Raw genomic sequence first — 20,572 nt, 5'->3', positions numbered from 1 at the left:
GATGAAGTTACATTTACACAAACGTGAAAAATTTCGAAACATTTATCAAATTCATGAAAGATAAGTTCAATTTCGATTGTGCATCAGACGTTAATTAGTCAACAACACTAAGATGCAACATCATCGATTTGCCTTTTTCAAGACAGATTACACCCAAAACACCCACTTTCATTTCCTACTTTTCCTTTCATCGTCCTATTCTCAATAGAGAAATGGTTCATTACCATGCAGACAGGAAGAAGGCATATGCAAATACAAATATGTGAATTTATATACATATGCGCATATACATACACATATATGCTCACTCAAGTAGGAGAGAGCCAGATGTCGAACGTTGCCGAATGCGGGGCCGATTGTGCTCTTTGTCGTTCGTTCCGCACTTTCGCTTGCAGTTCAAGCAAGGTAACGACGAATGAACAAGATAACGACGATTGAGCAAGATAACGACACATTTTTCCGTGGGTGCAGCCGGCTACATCGAATTATAAGACGTTATCACGTCAAAATTTGAGGGTGTTTTGAATTTTCTAAACACAGTTTTGTGTTGTACTGGTCTTGACCTAAAACGAGCACTATATCACTTCAAAAGTACTTTCGATTTTTTTATTTTGTAGCACTGTGTAATTAACAGCAATATGTTCGTCCCGCAGGCTCCTAAGCGACGTATATAGGTTTAATATTTATAGGTATGTATGAGAAAATATCTTTGAAGTATGACCATTAAATTAATTAGATGCTCTTTTATTGTTTACTTATGAAACTTATGAGCTCGGCATATTTAAAGAATATTATATGAAACGTCATACATATTGTACTAAAGGCTCGATTCCTATTACAAACACGTACGACCCATGCTATTAAAAACCGACGATTGTTTTGTATTTTGCTAAATGGGGCATGCACCGAAGCGCCATTCCTACTTGCATTTACGCTGCACTTACGCTCATGTTTGTTTTCTTTATTAGTTAAAATTAAAAGTCATGTTTTCCAAAACGTATCTTCGGAAAATTAATACAATTTTTGTACTCTACTGCCCCCAACAGGAAATTAGATTTATTCCGTATGCTCAAAAAGTAATTAATTCGTTTACTAGACACAGGAGAATTGGTATGGTATTAGCCTATTTATTCGAGTATATGTATACTTTTAATTATTAATTATTAATATTAAATTAAATTATTAAATATTAATAAATTAAGTCATATTTGTATGCACTTATAGGTATATCTACTGGTTGGTCAAGTTTAGAAGTTTGCAACCATGACTGTCGATTTCATTTTATAGCCAAAGTCCAATTTCGGGTTTAATAACTTTGTTAACTTTTACTAGATTTACAACTTTGAAAGAGTAAAGTCAAACCTTCTTGTTCAGAAAAAAAATTCAAATAAACCGGAAAGCGAATATGTTTAATTGCAGCCTCGCCTGTTTTCATTACAGCGAAAGAAAAATAATAAATCGAATAAGAATTAGCCAAGTTATCGGCTTTGGCCATAAAATGAGGCTTTTGGGGTGATTTCCCTCATATAATTTTTTCTCCATTTACCATGGAAAAATTCAGATTACTCTAGTCTGTTCTAATCAGACCAATTTCTTATTTAATAACCATGTCTTTAATAAATTTTCTCAGAGGTACATAATATTCATCTCTTAAAACAATAATTTCAGGTACATTACGAATGTAGTCAAATAATTCTGATTGGGACTCAAGAATGATAAATGCCGACAATGCCATTGTTACCACGACGAAAATCAAGGATGGAAAAAATGATCGCATTATATGAAACTTACGGAGATTTTTCGTATGTCTTATTTTGTTTTGGTAAAGATTGGTGTTTTTTCCTATACTAGTGTTTCTGAGAGGAGAGGACTTTGATGTGGGATTATTAACATTTTGTCTTATGTGGTTTTGTGCAAAATTATCGAAACCAGGATTACAATAATTTTTTATAAAATTGTTGTGATAAATGCTATCTTCATCTGCCATTTGAGATTGTACTCTATATCCATTTTCTCTTCCCGAGTCATCCGAAGGGGGCATCGTATAAGGAATCCAATAATCAGATATCTTTGATCGCGGCAAAGTGTTATATCCTGAAATATCAAAAATTAAAAAGAAGTCAGTCCCAAACGTATTATCATGCATACCATAAACGAGTACATATATAGACATATAGAATGTATTATAAGTATGTTGCACTTTAAATGGCGCTGGAGTCCCCATTTATAGTATGGTTTGATTTACATTTGAAATACTATATAACTACATATGTCATTTAGTCAAGCAGGGGCTAAGGAAATAGAAAATCTTACTTAAACAACAATATATTGTATAATATAAATTCAAGAATAAGCAGTTTTAATACATACTCATCAACCATTCGAGATTATTTGCGGGTGCTAAAATGACTGCGCTAAAAAAAATGTTGTAACCATCACAAGAGCCATTGTTGTATGTACGCAGCAAGTTGTGCTTTTAGACCCCCACCCACTAGTTTTAGTGTAGATCAGACGGACGGACGGAAATTTAGTCGTAACATATAATAAGTAAGGAAGACTAAATTCGGTCTAGATCGAACCTTATATACCCATATACATGTTACTAAATTTGGGATTCAAAAAACCTCATAGACAAAGAGTGGCGAGGTTTAATCCTAGCTCAACAATAATTATGTTTCATTTCCCAACATTTTACATGCCTCTTATTGCTTTTTTGGGTTTATTATTTGTACCAAATTTAAGAAAGTTTGCTTTATTTATAACAGAGACATAACTTTTTTTATTTTTTGAAAATTATCGTTAAATGGGAAGTAGGCGGTTTTATTGATCGCATTCGTCCCTTTTCAAGATGAAACTACCTTGGAAAAAGGGCATTGAAATATAATAAATACATTTTTTCTAGAGTTAGGGACAGACATGGAGGGAGGGACAAACAGTCATGTGAATAAAGTTCTTATACCCTGAAGCACAAGTGGGCGGGTATAAAAAGTGAATGTGGTTTTTATAGTGGGCAGGTACAGTGCGGTTCATTTAGATGTTAATAAATTCATAAATTATTATTTAAGAAATTAACAAAAATTTAATTTTATTGGTACTGTATTGGTTCATTTAAAACAGCAAACATTTCTAATATATTATTTATGGAACACCACTGTATTCATGTGGCTGTCCTGGCTGTAGTACCACATTTTAATCAAGTTTCCTAGACCTTGGTAACGGTTTCTAGCTCTTATCTCCCGAATGGCTTGATCAATATTCGCCTTAAGGGCATGGATTGTTCACATAAAATCGGCATTGCTCGACAGTCCACAAGTCTAACGGCGTAAAATCGCTGCTCCTAGGTGGCTAACCAACATCGGCAAAAGGGCTGCTAACACAATGACCGAACTTGCTCAAACCAAATATCATCCAAGTCCATGACCAGTGAGCCAAAGAATTCTACCGCTTCAAAATCCGCGCCAAACTGTCTTTCTCTGAATATGCATTGGTTTTTCGATAATCACGCGCGGGTATTATGATCCGTAGATACAGCAGCTTAGTTTGCATACATAGCTACACGAAATTTCACTTTATGAGGAAATATGATTTTGGCCTTTTCAATAACCGCACTCTTTGGGATCTACAACATTGACTTTGGAAATGAATTTGCAATGTTTCACATGTTGTACAGACCTAAAGCGATTAATTTGATTCCGGGGAGATATTATACCGACTCTCAGTTAAGATTTCCAATGGAAAATAACTGTTATTGTCAAAATAAAATATGATTAGAATAGTACTATATGGACCACCCTGCCCGTTTTTGTATCTTCTTCTTCTTCTTCTTAATTGGTGCGATAACCGCTTGCGCGATTTTGACCGAGCCAGTCGTTTCTTTCTCGTGCTAACCGGCGCCAATTGGACACACCAAGTGAAGCCAAGTCCTTCTCCACCTGATCTTTCCAAGGCAGAGGAGGCCTTCCTCTTCCTCTGCTACCACCAGCTGGTACCGCGTCTAATACTTTCAGAGCCGGAGCGTTTGTATCCATTCGGAGGACATGACCCAGCCAACGTAGCCGCTGGTTCTTTATTCGCTGCGCTATGTCTATGTTGTCGTAAGGCTCATACGGCTCATCGCTCCATCGCCTGCGATATTCGCCGTTGCCAACGTGCAAAGGTCTAAAAATCTTGCGCAGAATCTTTCTCTCAAACACTCCAAGCGTTGCTTCATCGGATGTTGTCATCGTCCAAGCTTCTGCGCCATACGTTAGGACGGGCATGATGAGAGTCTTGTAGAGTGTTAGTTTCGTCGAGAGAGGACTTTACTACTCAATTGCCTACTTAGTCCAAATTAGCACTTGTTTGCAAGAAAGATTCTACGTTGGATTTCAAGGCTGATATTGTTATCGGTGTTAATGCTGCTTCCTAAGTATACGAAGTCTTTTACAACCTCGAAATCATAACTGTCAACAGTGACGTGGGTGCCGATACACAAGTGCGCCGACTGTTTGTTTGATGACAGGAAGTACTTCGTTTTGTCCTCGTTCACCACCAGACCCATTCGCTTTGCCTCTTTATCCAGTTTGGGGAAGGCAGAACTAACAGCGCGGTTGTTAAGGCCGATGATGTCAATATCATCGGCATACGCCAACAATTGTACGCTCTTATAAAAAATTGTGATTGAGCGATAAAGTTCTGCGGCTCGTACGATCCTCTAGAACATCAGAAGTCACACGACAGCGAGTCACCCTGTCTGAAACCTCGTTTGGTATCAAACGGCTCGGAGAGGTCCTTCCCAATTCTGACGGTGCTGCTGGTGTTGAGCAACGTCATCTTGCATAGCCGTATTAGTTTTAGGGGGATACCAAATTCAGACATCGCGGCATACAAGTAACTCCTTTGCCTACTGTCGAATGCAGCTTTGAAGTCGGCGAAAAGATGGTGAGTGTCGATACTCCTTTCATGGGTCTTTTCCAAGATTTGGCGTATTGTGAATATTTCATTGATGGTAGACTTTCCCGGTCTGCAGCCACACTGATAAGGTCGAATCAGTTGGTTGACGGTGGGCTTTAGCCTTTCACACAATACGCTCGCTAGAACCTTATAGGCGATATATAGAATACTAGCTCCGCGGTAATTGGCACAAATTGCAGAATCACCCTTCTTATGGATTGGGCACAGCACACTTAAATTCCAATCGGCAGGCATGCTTTCATCCGACCATATTTTGCATAGGAGCTGATGCATGCACCTTACCAGCTCCTCGCCGCCATGTTTGAATAGCTCAGCCGGTATTTCGTCGGCGCCCGCGGCTTTATTGTTCTTTAGCCGCGTTATCGCTATTCCCACCTCGTCATGGTCGGGTAGCGGAACATCAATTCCGTCGTCAACGATTGGGGTAACAGGATCTTCACATTCTCTATGACACGCGCAGCTGTCACTATTTAGTAGGTTCGAGAAGTGTTCCCTCCATAATTTAAGAATGCTCTGGATGTTGGTCACCAGATCACCGTTTGTGTTCTTACAGTAAAACGCCCCGGTCTGGAAACCTTCTGTAAGCCACCGAACTTTCTGGTAGAATTTTCGGGCGTTGTTCCTATTGGCCAGTATCTCAAGCTCCTCGCACTCACGAATTTCGGCCTCTCGTTTCTTCTGTCGAATAATACGTCTTTCTTCCTTTCTTAGCTCTCTGTAGCGATACCATATGGCTCGCGTTGCGCCCGATCGTAGCGCGGCTCTATAGGCGGCATCCTTTCTTTCAGCGGCAGCATGACATTCCTCGTCGTACCAACTGTTTTTTCGGACTCGCCGGAATCCGATTTCTTCTTCGGCGGCGGTACGTAGAGAACGAGAAATGTTGCTCGATTGCTCGTGCATGCCGGTTTGTTGGGCAGTACTTTCTGAGAGCAGGAGTGAGAGTCGAGTGGCGAATCTTCTGGCTGTCTGTTGTGATTGCAGCTTTTCGATGTCGAACATTCTTTGCGTAGTTAGATGGACGCTTTTCGCTGCACAGAGGCGTGTGCGCAGTTTGGCAGCAACAGCATAATGATTCGAGTCGATGTTGGGTCCTCGGATCGTACGTACATCTAAATCACTGGAAGCGTGTCTTCCATCTATCACAACATGATCGATTTTCGATGCTGGAATCTGGTGCTGCAGACTACCATGTTTCGGGCCCCGGCGAAGTCGATCAGCCTCTGTCCGTTACCGGATGTTTCGTTGTGCAGGCTGAATTTTCCGACTGTGGGACCAAAAATTCCCTCCTTCCCCACCCTGGCGTTGAAGTTGCCAAGCACGATTTTTATGTCGTGATGGGGGCAGCGCTCATAGGAACGTTCCAGACGCTCATAGAAGGAATCTTTGGTCGCATCGTCCTTCTCTTCCGTCGGGGCGTTGGCGCAAATTAGCGATATGTTAAAAAAAACGGGCTTTGATGCAGATTATTGCGAGACGCTCGTCCAACGGAGTGAACGACAGTACTTGGCGACAAAGTCTCTCTCCCACAACAAATCCGACACCGAATTTACGCTCCTTTACATGGCAGCTGTAGTAGACGTCGCAAGGTCCTATGGTTTTCTTGCCTTGCCCCGTCCATCGCATCTCTTGGATGGCAGTGATGTCAACCTTTACTCTCACGAGGACATCAACCAGCCGGGCAGAGGCACCTTCCCCATTAAGGGACCGGACATTCCAGGTGCATGCCCTCAAATCATAGTCCTTAGTTCGTTTGCAGGGGTTGTCATCAGTGTTGGAAGATCTCATCCGAGGCTTTGTGTATGTTTTCATTAGGGAAGATTTTTAAGTGGCGGGTCCCAAACCCAGCGCACAACTTTAGCTCACTCGGGTGTTCGGAAGCTACCCAGAGGATACTTGGGCTAATCCCGGGAGTTGTGAGCTGCTTGAACCATATGTTAAATGTACTTTATATTTTAATGTAAGTATTTTCTAAGTGAAAGAAGACATCTGAAAAAATATACTTTACGGATGTTGGATAAGTCTCCTTTTGGACTGGAAGGTGTCGCCGGCATACTGTTGGCTTTTTTCCTGTTTTCTGATCCATTGGTTTCTAATGGGCAGTTCGATGTGCAGATAATATCAGTCAAAATTTCTCGTTCTGTGCGTCCAGTATATTTAAATTTTGTACCTCGAGAAAAAATTCCACCTCCACAGTTTACATATGCGTTGCCGCAGCGAGGAAGTCTAAAATTATATAAAAATTATTGTGAGTATTTAATTCCTACTCTGTAAATATACTAAATAAAAACATAAAACATTCTACATATCGCACAACCTCTTCAGAATAGACAAATTTCAAAATTTCTCAGCGACTAATTTATTCTAGCTGCCTCCATTGTGCTGCTTCATAATATCAGGTAGTAAGGCACATGTGAGGCGGAAGAGAATTTTGGCGGGTTGTGGCAGATATTTTTTAAGAAGAGCTTTTTCATGGCGGAGGTTTGCCATTGCTTGCCGAGGGGTGACCGCTATAAGAAAAAAAATTCTTTCAGTATATACGGCGGCCGCCGAATGGGTTGGTGCCTGACTACCATTCGGAGTTCGTTGGTTCAAATCTCCGTGAAAGTTTTTAGATTTACTTACCGTAATACAAGTCATTCAAATATTGTGAGTATTAGTTAACACTATTTTAATATGATCTTTTACATTAAGGAATGTGCAGTAATGGCGGTAGTGTTATGATGTAGTAATTATTAAATACATGGTACTCAGCAGCAATTGACATGTATTTGATGAGGCAAAACTTATTTAAGATTACACATGTAACGCGAAGAATTGTTGCGTCAAATTGGTGCGTACATTATGGGTAGTTAAACAGGGACTAAAAATAATAGTCACCTCGAGTATATAAATTGAAATGGTAGTCCAAATTCTGAAATTAAGCGAATAAGGAAGAACAGGCGAAAGCAGTAGGAACTACCAAACACATTCCCAAGGCAGCCGGTTCTACGTTACCGGAATGACTCGGGTTTTTCCCGACCAAGGGCTGCCGCCCCAGTAAACTAGCCCTGTCTAGTGTACCGTATCACACCCCCAATCTTTCGTCACAGGAGCAATCCCTTGCAGCACATTTGCTCAGAATACTTCTCTTCTGCATTTGGAGGCTTTATATTAATTTGTGCTTTCACAATTTAACACATGGCTTTCATTAGTTTGATTAGTTTAAATCTCACAAATTACAATATCGCGTCACCTTCGATACTCAATTCGCATTGGGTTTTCTGAACGGAAGTTAGAATGATTTTTTCTCATCAAGAAAGTTTAGATTTGACTGAAGAAATTGAATTGCCTTATGGTTGATTTACATATAAATGAATTCCTATTCAGTATGAATTATTTTACATAGAAAAGAAATTTCTTAATATCATTAAATCAATTCTAATCAAATTCAATTTAAAAATTTTACCGAACTTTACTCTCTGGTTTGCAATTGTGGCATGAAGTGGAAAAATTGTGGCAGGAGAAGAAAATATGCCACAAAAACTACATTGGTCATATCCTCTATCCGTTATAAGTTAATTTTCCGTAACAATTTCTAAGTTTATCTGATCCACTGAGAGCATTTATTTTAGCACATGAATACAGTTAATCATTCAATTTTGTACTCGAAAAAGTGTTATTTAATATTTTTGTCTTCTCATTTGATTTACATGTTCTGATACCACTTTAACCACAAGTTTGAAAGATATTGGATAACGCTCCAGCTATGAAAAGGAACTTACGTGAAAAATAGCATATGCTCAATCGCACTTCTCCAAAGATATCTGCATGCGGCACCAGATGTACACTTAAATCCAACCGTAAATTTTTTCTGTATAAATGATATAAATAAAGTGCTTAATCCAAACATTTATTTAATGAATACTTATGTAATTGAAATGTAAATATATTAATTTTTTGGGTTGTTTATTGATCTTTAAGTTTTTTTTTATAAACTTAATTTGATTGCACATAATTTGCGTTACAATAAGAAAAAAATGTTAGTGCTTAAGAAGAATCGTATTACGAGTTCAACGCATAAAGACACAAAAATGGTTTTTATTGTATTCCTGTAATAAAATGAGTATAAATAAAATTTCGTTTTTGAAAGGAACGGAAGGAACTGCCTTCGGTAGTTAATCAATTGATAGTCTACAGAAGCCAAAAACTTAACGAAACCAAAAGAGCGAATAGTGAGAATTAACAGCGCTCAGTTCTGTTAACTCACAGCTCCCAATTCACCTCGTTCGATTTAATTTTTGACAATTCGTACTATTCGTAGCCCATGGGACTCCTCCGGACAAGAACGAATTTGAAAGAATCAGCCGATTGGCTGACGTCAGCGGCGACATGACAGCAGTTTTTTACAAAAAACCGAGATTTTATTGGTGAAATAGGAAAAAAATCAACATAGCCTCCCTCCGCTCATGCTGCTTCGTTCCCGTCAGAACAACGACTGATTGGACGAGGGTGTGAATACGTGTGAAATAAGAGTTCGGGTGCCGAGTACCCGGTGACGCGGCAGCCGAAGTTGCTCGCCCAATTTTGTTGTTCACCATAGCAGATTGACCAAATCAGAAATGTGGGTGAACCTCCGCAAACAATCAAATGCTTGATGGAAAGCATTAGTCATTTAAAGAAAAATTAAGAAAATGCAGCGGAGAGGGGAATTGCATGCCTCAAACGAGAAGATACATTATGGAATTACCATTTTCGTAACTTCATTTAGCATTTTTTTGTTATTTAGTCTTGGAGTTTTACTTCTTCCTTCATGACATTTTTCTAGCCTGTTCTAATCAAAAGTAATGTTTATAATTTTGTAAAATATACGTTTATTAAAAATTAGTTCAATAATTCACTCAGTCTTATTTAGCTTTACTCTTTTTAACAACTGGGCGCATTGCCCGCGATTATAGCTATTGTTGGCTTTCAGCAGTCAAATCTCTCTCTCGCTACAGCAGTATTGCCTTGCTTTGGATATAAAAACGCACTCAAATGCCCATTTAAAGAAAATAAAATACCAAATTTCTGTTGAACTATTTAAAGAATTTTGTATGCGTGACAAATTGTCTTTAAAATGTGTGTTTTTTAAATAAATATGTTATGGATATGTACAATTTAATATATGACTTTTTTTAATATATAACTTATTTGCTATATTTCAGGTTAGGTAACAAGATAAGGTATTCTTTTTGTAAAAATGTCGTTATGGTTTTTTCTGGTATTTTGTTGCTTATTTTTAATGTGAATACACCTCTTAATGCCCTATGCCCTACTAAGGATTGAGGACGGACGGAGCGATTACAAATTTGCATTAGCACTAAAATCTTCTCAGAGTTTGTTTAATAATACAGTTTTTTTATCTTACAGTTTCGGTAGCATTACATTAAAAACAAAAAGACACAAACACCAAACGTAAAATTTTTCGCATTTTGGGTATAAAAAAGCACTAAATTTATTGTAAAGAACAAATGGTTGGCAACACTGCACAACTTGGCAAAACTGACGTCACGCACTCTCTGATGATAGCAATCTTGTTTCTATCATTTTTGGAGCAGATATGGTATAATTATCTTATCTTAATTTACTTAAGAGATACTGTTTAACAAATTGAAATCTAGAGAATACTATGTTGTTCAATTAGTTTTGCGGCTCGATAAGAGAGAGCTTTGTTACTAGCATAATTTTTTGTGTTATATTGGTACACTCTTGTTGTGAACATATTTGAAGTTTAGTATCGACCTGCGACAGTATTTTCTACAGTGGAAAAATTCAAGTATCGTGCAGTGATTGAATTTTTCTTTTTGGAAGATTTAAAAGAAAAGGAAATTCATCAACGAATGTTGAAAGTGTTTAAGGACTTTTTTTACCCCATAGGTTGTCTGCAACATTTTTAAGGCGTCTGAAGCCAACATTTTGTTGGAATAACAAAATTTCAAACAAATTCTTTGTTCAACTTGAATTTCCATCGTTAAATTCGAAGAACACACTCGAGCTTGACTTGTTTACAGTAGCACAGAAAACAAACTATGTGACATATCACGCTGAAATTTGTCATGTAAGCTTATAACAGTCCTACCAAAAAACAAAAAATTTATTTTTGCCATATGTCATCCGCGGACCGGTTTATTGATAACGTCTCGTTCATATTTGAGCAGAAGTACATCAGTGATTCTCCTTCTAAAAATTTCTTTCCGATAACTTTAGTGAACTCGCTTTTGCTGCCAAATCGTTCATAGTAGCAGTCTCCCAATTTTATCTCGTTGTGCCAAAGTAAAGCGAAAGCGAAAGCTGTATGCAAATAAATCACTGTTTTTGTATATTATATTAGTCCTCTTGTGACTCACAATTAAGAAGGGGTGCTTGAATAATATTCGGCAACGGTTTTTTTTCAAACAGAATAATTAATGGTCCATGAGGTGGAGCAATTTGTTTAAAAGTTCTGAATATTTGAACTTAAATAACAAACTAAACTGTTTAGTTGAAGAGTTAATAGGGTTTATTTCATGGAGTTTTTCACCAAATCTTTGATCTTATATACACGAGAGCGTGGGTGGTTGTAATAAGATTTTAATTTTTTGTAATGACCGACCAAACGACGAGAGGAAGAAAATTTTAGCAATGTTTTATCAAGCATCAATACATTTGGATAACATAATAACACAATACAATAATATTTTTTTTTTTAAATATTACTTACAAGTTCTCTACTCGCATCAGTATAGCCCATGTGAGCAATGAACATTCTGCCCTCGTAGTTTAACTTTCGTATTTCACTCCAGCGAAATTGTTGTGAGCGTTTACCCGAAACAAACGTACTTATACCCAAAAAATTTACACCAATATATATTTGGCAACTCTGGTGGTCCTTAACATAATGTGGTTCAATACCATATGCTTCAAGATTGCGTGCTATTCCTAAGAACTCATCTATTACAGCATTTAAATCTTGTCCTTTCTTCCGTCCTTTGTGTTTATTCATAATTTTTTTTTCGATTGCATCTATTTGCCGCACGGAAAATTGAAGAGTAGAAACGTAATTGTCGGTGTGAACATTCGCATCGTAGTCTCCAAATTCTTCTACAAAGGTAGAGTAAGTTAAGGGTTTGTATCAACAACGTTTTTAGAAATATACCTTGTACAATTAAAGATGCTAAAGTTATGAATTCATCAATTGAACAGTACAAGCGCCCGTGGCTTACGTCACGTTTCAATTGTTTATACAAGAGCACCCGGACATTAGCGCTTAGGTGAAATGGATCCGCTGGATAAAATTTTACACGAAATGAAAATATTAAGGGGTTGACATCTGCAATTAGTTTTGAGGTTACTTCTTTACAGTGCTTCTAACATTCAATATAAGTTCGAGCATTAACCTTTGCATTGTTTTATTATTAGTTTTCCTAAATCCAACCATTGCTGCAATATTTTGAGACCTTCATATAAATTATTTAAGATAGTTAACTTCAATTTTCTTACTCTTTGTTTACAAATATCCAAGTAACGAAGCCCAAAGTAATCTTTTTCTTTAATGTTTAATTGTTGGCTTAACTGGTCTAGAAGATAGTTGCCTTTGTGAAATTCCTGAAAATAATGAGTACACAATATTTCTTGCAAATAGTAATAAACACGTGGTCCATTAGAAAATTGAAATTTTTTTATTTGTTTTAGCAGAACTTCACATCATTAAACATTTTTTAAATTAATTTTACGTATTGTAAATTTTTCTTAAATTTGTGACACATAAATTTAGTTAGCATTACTAATACCTAGTGGCTCAGATTCGATCAAATACTTTCTTAAACACATTAATAGGTATGAGTGGTATGAAACCCACATCAATCAAATACCCTGTGATAAACTGGAAAAAGAGCAAAAACAACTCGTTAAGAAATTTAATATGGAGCTATCAGGTTCGATAAGTAAAACACAATTTTATGGTTTGAAATACACTTTATAATGCAGTATTGTCTCCCTGCATATCAATACACTTGTCCCAACAAGATTTCAATTTATGAATTCCACAGCTGTTATGACCTTATCATTTGATCAAAAACGCTTTCCATGCATGCATTTTTGAGGTGTGGAAACAGATGGAAGTCGCTAGGGGCTATATCTGGTGAAGACAATCGAACTTTAATTCATGGATTTTAGACACTGTTAAAATGCTCTTGTCACGCGGTGCATTGTCCCGATGAAAAAGCATTTTTTTCTTTTGCAAACTGTGTCTTTTTTCACGAATGTTTTCCTTCAGCAGGTCTAAAAGATTACAATAATACTCAGAATCTATTGATTTACCAGTTTGTAAGTAATCTACAAACAAAATTCCAAAAAACTCATTCTAACACCTTCTTGGTCAATTTCTGGGCCACTCTTTATCCTCTTGTTTTGATTTAGGATTATGGTGATGAATCCATACACAAAATCCACTTTAGCCTTTGGAAAATGCCCTAAATGTTGCTGAGAAAGTCGCATTTGAATATATTTCTGTTCCATTGTTAGCGAATGCGGCATTCATTGTCCACACAGCTTTTTCAATCCCAATATTTCAGTCAAAATATTACTTATACTGCCCAATGATATGCCTAGGGCTTCTACGAAGATAGAAGATACTTCAGCTACTTGACGATATTCCAATCCGATATCCCGTATTTTTTCTACAATTTCTGGTGTTGTTACTGTTTTGGACGTACTCGACGTGGATCGTCTTTAAGACTTGTACGACTACGTTTAAACTCAGCAATCCATCTTTCTACTGTACTAATTGATGGCGAACAGTCCTTTCCACATTCGTTCCTAATTTCTTCGGTTTTTAAACTTCCCAACAAGAAAAATTCAATCTCTGGACGATACTTGATTTTTTCCATTGTAGAAAATACTGTGACACGTCGATACTAAATGGCTTGCTTGACTGTATACTGCAGCTGTTTAGTTCAAAATTGTCAAATATGATTGACGTACGACACTACTTGCAAAAATCAAAGCCTTCCGATAAGGTAATTAAAATTCCGTCACCTTGATGCATGATGATGGATAGAGAGATGGGTTTGAAAGGTACTTGAGAGTTCGACTACCATCCCAGAGTTGGGTGCTTCTCCGTCCTTCAGTGGGTTATCGTCTGCACATGAAGACTGCTCCTTGCTTCGGTTGATGAAGCACACTTGTTAGCTACATCTTGCGATATACATGGATTGTTGAGGCTTGGAAGCCACAGTTTATTATTCAATTCGAAGCGAGCGGTGTCAATGATTCCTCCTTTAGAATCATCACTACTAACCTTCGTTTGTCATCGATCTCACCGATCTTCGCTATCTTCCAGTCGCTGGTAGGTAGACCGGCCATTTACTCTATTTAGAGCTAGGTCGTTTTAGTCAGTCTCAGCGCTTTGCTTCCTTTCATGTAGTTTGTGTTCTGTTGCTTGCGTGGTATACTATAAGTGCGGGCAATATGTCTCGTCTTACCGCAGTTGTAACACTCTAATCCGAACTGCTAGGCTTCGTATTATTCCCTTATTGTTTCCTCTAGCGAGGTAGGCTCTTCGACTTCAACCCGATGGACTTTGTGCACTGGATTGCTGTTTCCTGCGTCAGGGCAAAATACACTGTTTCCGAGAACGCCCTCTTCATCGTTGAGGATGCTGTCCGCTTCATGTCCGAACCGCGTATATCTCTTATGAATGCTTGGTTTTTCATATTTTCCACGAAGTCTGCAGTTTCGTCAGTTCTATTTGGCCTTTGTTCACTCATGTATTGCCTCTCTCTTGCTTCCAGTTCTGACGTTATATGTGTCTTCCCTGCTTCTAACTTGGATATATGTTTTCCGCCCTATGGAGCGATAATATGTGCAGAGAGGTGTTTTCTTATAGTAGTTCTTTAGTTCTTCGGTCTTCTTTGTGTTGGCGATAGCTACTACCGCCAAATGAACTTTATTTATTATTTACTAGCAACCCGCCCAGCTTCGCACGGGTATAAAATATATACCCTATGTCACTCACTGAAAAAATGATTAAAATCGATCCAGTAGTTTTGGCTTATTCATTATTGCCCGTGGCCCACACGCGTTAAATTTGGAGTAAAACAATTCCCCTTTCTTTATAGCATGAAGATTTCCTGCTATCTTTGGGATATCTAAATTCATACCCTACATTTTTGCATATTAACTTTTTGCATTTTTACATATGTATGTATTTATTCTATTTTTACAACAATTACTATGTTACAGAATGTCTTTATATACATCGTTCATAGCTTTCTTGTCATTAGACAATACAAACATGTTTTCTCTAGAGGTTACTCTTGAAAGAGCGACATACAGTTGGCCATGTGAAAAACAGTCAACACTCAAATCTAAGCCTGCAACGTTGAAGGTTTGACCCTGAGATTTATTAATGGTCATTGCAAAAGATGTCTTTACCGGAAATTGTAAGCGTTTAAATTGGAATGGTAGATCCGATGGTATCAGAGGGATTCGGGGAATCAATACATCTTCTCCGGTACCACATCCTGTGAGTATTGTGCACTCTATTATGAAAGTTTTCAGTGATTTTACCATCAAACGCGTGCCATTGCAAAGTTTAGGTGGACTTAGGTTTCTTAATAAAATAACAGGACAACCTATTTTCAGCTCCATTTTGTGAGGAGGGAGTCCAGACGGTTTCAAAGAGTTTAGAAATTCTGTAGGAAATTGAACAGCTTCTTCCAAATCGAGAACAGTATCGACCGAGTAGTATATTTTCGTCGGCGCATCAATCTTTGAAATAATCAAGTTATTTACTTTATCTACTTGTTCGTTAGTTGGTGACAGAATAGCTCTTTCTTTAAACCAAGATATTGTCTTATAACTTATGTTATCAATGTCTGGATAGACATTGTTGACTAACTCTTGGATGTTGTCTATCAAAACACAAAGGTTTTCTAGGTTAATCCTTCCCTCACTTTGTGTTAATTCTCCATTGCCAACTTTTAGCAGCATCTCTGGAAATAGCCTGTTCTCACATGAACGTTTCATCACGTCTTGTTTGACATGGTAGCTTCGTCCCAGACTATTAATGAGCAGTCACGCATCAATTTTCCTGTATTGCTCTGTCTAGAAACACTACAGACGCTGTTATCATCATCGGTAGCGATTTTCAGCGGGTGCTTCATTGTAGAGTGTGTGGTTCGGCCTCTTTCCAAAAGACTCTTTCCAAAAGAGTAGCGGCAATGCCGGATGACGCAACAGCTAACGCAATTTTTCCGGTAGATCTCAATTACTAATTACTGTTGTAATATCTTGAAAAATATTGTTTTTAATTATATGCTGTAAAGAGCCATATACATAGATCTATATGAAAACAACAATGTATTTAAAGTATTTAATTGGATAAGGATTAATGTTGTACCCATTTGTTGAAATCGCTTCGAAAATAAGCTATTAGTTGTCGTAAAAAGTAAATGACAAAAAATGTTATTGTATGGAATTGATAGCAAACTAAACGCGCTCCGAATCAATAAAAACTATTCAAAAACTGTATTTTAATTATGTGCGATTTACTAATATAGAACCTGAAAATAGCGTTTTATTTCGCTGTAAAATTGTATGTACATATGTATAATTACATGGAATTCAGTACATACATAGATACATATGTACATATGTCCGAAATGAAATAATGCGAGCAATTCGTAAATACATACATACATACGTCACCATACGATGTAATTCAACATTAATGAGGTGTGGTGAGATTATCGCTTAACGCCTGTTGCTTCATTCGGTTGACAGCGAACACACACACAAACAGCTTTTTTTGGAAAAAGAGCTGCTTTTTTTTAAACAATTTTGGTTAAATAACAAATAAATCAATTATTTTTTTTGATGCAGAACGAAAGTAAATATTTCAAAGTTAAACTTCAAGAAAGTTTCATTTTAATTGGTTGATTCGTTTATGATTTATGGCCGTGAAAACAAAAAAAATATGTTTTTTTGCCACATTTTGACCGATTGCCACGCCCCCTTTATATATTTCTTCACATTATATAGATATAAACCTTCCTCTTCAATCAATCTATCTTTAAAAAAAAACCGCATCAAAATCCGTTGCGTAGTTTTAAAGATTTAAGCGTATAAGGGGACATAGGGACAGAAAAAGCGACTTTGTTTTATAATATTTAGTGATTAAGAAATCTTTACTATAAAATGAAGGGAGGTACTTTTTATTTACTACCTTAAACTAATCATACACAACAAAATTTCAAAATTTAAGAAGCAACACCAAAGTGCAGTGCCAAGCTCCTTTTTCCAAATAAATATTGAATTCGGGCAAATTCTCTGTTCTGATCACTGAAATATCAAGTGTTTGTTTTTGTTTTTATACGTGTTGTGGGCCAAAAATCTCTAATTTTTTGTATACCGAGTTTCATTAAAATACCTGTTTTTATACTTATATACGACTTTGAAATAACGGGTCACTAACACATCTCTAAACAAAAATGTTTTTTTAAATAAAACATAATTCCTAAAATAATGCCTTGTTAAGTAATCGCTAGGTCACTTGTAGTTGGACAATAAGTATTGCATAAGGTGGCGCATAATTAAGTGGTTATACGCAGTTATGACTTTCAAAAAAATCGATTTTTTTATTGCATTTTTGTAATGTACATATATTCAAAAGTATACGCACGAAATTTGAAGTAGATCTAAGCAATACTTTCGGAGTTATACCTAAATATGTAGAGATGCCTCGGCACGTTTTAAGGTAGGTATTGAAACTTTAAACGTGTTTTTTTCAAAACGGCATTTTTCAAGTCGGTGTACACGATATCTCGAAAACGGCTTGTTTGATCGGTCAACCGTTTTAACTCAATCTTTAAAGATACATTTTCTAGTAATTAATCGTTCCTTTTGTAAATCTGATACTTATTTTCCATTTTATAATCAATTTACGGCCAAATTTTAACGTAAAAATCGAAATCATTTCTTTTAAAAGCTGCCATTTTGTGAAAATTCACTATTTTAATTAGCCGAACGATTAATTACTAGATAATCTAATATATTAACAAAATTTGTTTGGTTTTTTGATTTCAGATAATCCAATCCTCAGTTACGATGTACACCGTAAATCGTGTTTTTTTAAAGGAGGTTCCAGAAATCGCCTGCAGCGCGCTCTATAATCAACATTTTCATAAATAAAAAATTTTGTTACGTTCTTGAAGGATGCTTTTATAACCGCCAAAAATTTTCAAATTAAAATATTCTGAAGTTTCTTCAGGATAAATCCTTGACAACCCGTCTTTTATTTGCTTCATAACTGCGTATAACCTCTTAATAGTCCATTTTTTTGCATAAATTTTTCACTTAATAAAAAAATTATTTTGAGTGATGGAAATCTTTATTTGACCTTTACGCACTCCATTGCTCCACAAATATGACTTACGTATGACGCCGTTTGCAAAAATTATAAATTTTCCGATAGGGTGCTTAATTTTGCGCCACCTTGTATAAACAACTCGAGAAAGCAAAAAACAGTCGCTAACAGATATTGCTACAACGAAAAAAATCAACAAAAGTCGTTACTAATTTAAATAATATCTGGCATTGTATCTGACAAATCAACTGGTGACAGCATTTCTGGTCAAGTCGGTAATAAACGTGAACGCTTGTATCCAGTAGCGATAAATAGTTGCAAAATAGATTTTTTTCCTAATTTCAATTTGAATTTTTATATGTTTTGTATTTATGGATTGAATTTTCACTGTACACTAATTTTTTGTAATAAAAATGAATTGTTTTTGTTTTATAAATACTTATGTAATATGGATTTCATTTTACTTCTTTTGCACAGTTTTTTGGGAAAATATTTAGAGTTTTTTCACCTTACATGATTTTTTAATGTTCTGGAACATATTCCAAAATTTACCATAGACGCATGTATTTTTTAAAAGATTTTTTTTCACGCTTTTCCAAATAACGTACATATTTACCCTGTAAAAAAAAGTTGGATGTATATATAGCAATTTTTACTATAGGTCCCAAGGAGGTACCCACAAGGAGTGACCAATTTCAAATATTTTTGGAATATTTCTTAATCAACATCAACTAAACATATGTATGTATGTATGTATATACAAAGATTTATTATCCTGTATCACTGATTCTATTTCTTGCCAAGAATTGTATGAAGCTATATAACTGGCTAGTTTTTAATGAATTCAGTCAAGGCGCTATCACTGTCATTTTGAAAAAAATTGCTAAATCGTTTTTAATAATTTCGTATCCGCATACAAAACTTGGTCTCGAAAGTTGTTAATTAGTAAATCTTTGTTATATGGAAAAAATGTGCAACATCATCAGGGGAAGAAATAAAAAATTTACGGCATTTTTAGCAACTTCAGACTTGCATGCATTTATTATACTTAAATTTAACAAGATATAAAACTGCATACCAAATTTTTTTAGAAATTATATTTAAGAACTAAGGAGTGGGAATGAAAAGTTTTCGGAATTATTTTAGTTTTTTAATTTTATTTATATGGTTTTTGCAAGACAGTGAACTTTTATACAAAAATTAGAAATACAACAACAAGAAATATATTAAAAACTGGTTGATATATTGATGTGCTATCATTTGTGGGTGGCTGTTATATTACGCAAATTCAATAGAAATGCTTGCTGAAGTTATTAAAGTGCACGTTTTAAGTTGTAAATCACACATTACGTCATTAATGCAATGTGCTGATATATTTTCTGCTTGCGCTCGTAATCAGAGTACCCAACTGATAATCGAAAATTCTAATAAAAGCTTTTTTAATATTCGATTTTCGATTTCAACATTTAGTTCATGGAAAGTATAGCACTGACTTTAATCAGTTGCTTGCATGGTACACAATCTGTTTATGTTTAGTTGTGCGTTTTACTTATACTTATTGTATCAAGAATACCGACGCTTTAGAGATTCTACCAGCATGCATTTACATACTCGTCAAATTCTGCAGCAGTAAAATATAATCAAAACTAATATATAGACTTTGAGAAAAATAGGAAGTATAAGTAATACTAACTAGAAACTCATACTCAACGACATTGAAGTCTTCCAAGAGATGCACTGCACATTTGTGGGCAGCATTTTCAGTTTTTTTTTTGAACATTTTATATGTTTAGTATCCTTTTGTTTAGAAATTGCAAATGCTTATTTCTTTATACAGCACATAACAACTAGGAAGGCAGGATTTACTTTTCTTATTTTTACTTTCAAGTGATTTGAATTGTTAACCCTGATGTGATCTTGTACACATACTTAAGGCTCATATACCCGTATACATTGGTTACTTATAACAAGTTTATCTTAACAGGTACACAAGCCAAATATTTTCTCGGGTAAAAAAACACACATTTAAAGATACTCGTATAACAAAATTATATTTTTCTCATAATATAAACTCGGCAGTTGCGAATATTCTCAGGCTTATTGAATGACTGCATTCACTGCACCCTGTTTCCAATACTAAACTTTCATAAATACATTTGGAAGAAAGGCTTTGAAGAAACAGAGATACGAAGATTCAAAGGTTTTAGTTTGAAAATATACCTATTTAAGAACCGTAAACAAATACGAATGTGT

General features: G+C 36.0%; 1 protein-coding gene across 2 annotated transcripts; it reads right to left on the bottom strand.

Moving 5' to 3' along the window:
* Positions 1 to 1,018: 1,018 nt before the first annotated feature.
* On the bottom strand, positions 1,019 to 20,229 carry LOC128863879 (FERM domain-containing protein 3). Of its 2 annotated transcripts, none has more exons than XM_054103280.1 (8): positions 20,013 to 20,222; positions 12,454 to 12,558; positions 12,351 to 12,393; positions 12,110 to 12,283; positions 11,675 to 12,054; positions 8,718 to 8,806; positions 6,962 to 7,179; positions 1,019 to 2,094 (listed from the first exon to the last, which is right to left on the bottom strand). In XM_054103280.1, exons 1-8 carry the CDS (start codon positions 20,097 to 20,099, stop codon positions 1,595 to 1,597), a joined length of 1,596 nt encoding a protein of 531 aa, XP_053959255.1. In that variant the 5' UTR covers positions 20,100 to 20,222; the 3' UTR covers positions 1,019 to 1,594. The 2 variants fall into 2 exon arrangements, with proteins under 2 accessions (XP_053959255.1, XP_053959257.1); XM_054103282.1 differs by having other exon boundaries at positions 1,848 to 2,094; positions 6,957 to 7,179; positions 20,013 to 20,229.
* Between the last annotated feature and the right edge of the window lie 343 nt (positions 20,230 to 20,572).

This window comes from Anastrepha ludens, chromosome 5 (genome assembly GCF_028408465.1).
Source record: "Anastrepha ludens isolate Willacy chromosome 5, idAnaLude1.1, whole genome shotgun sequence".
NCBI lineage: Eukaryota > Metazoa > Arthropoda > Insecta > Diptera > Tephritidae > Anastrepha > Anastrepha ludens.
The sequence above is the reverse complement of the archived record's forward strand: the minus strand, read 5'-3'. Positions and strand labels throughout refer to the sequence as shown.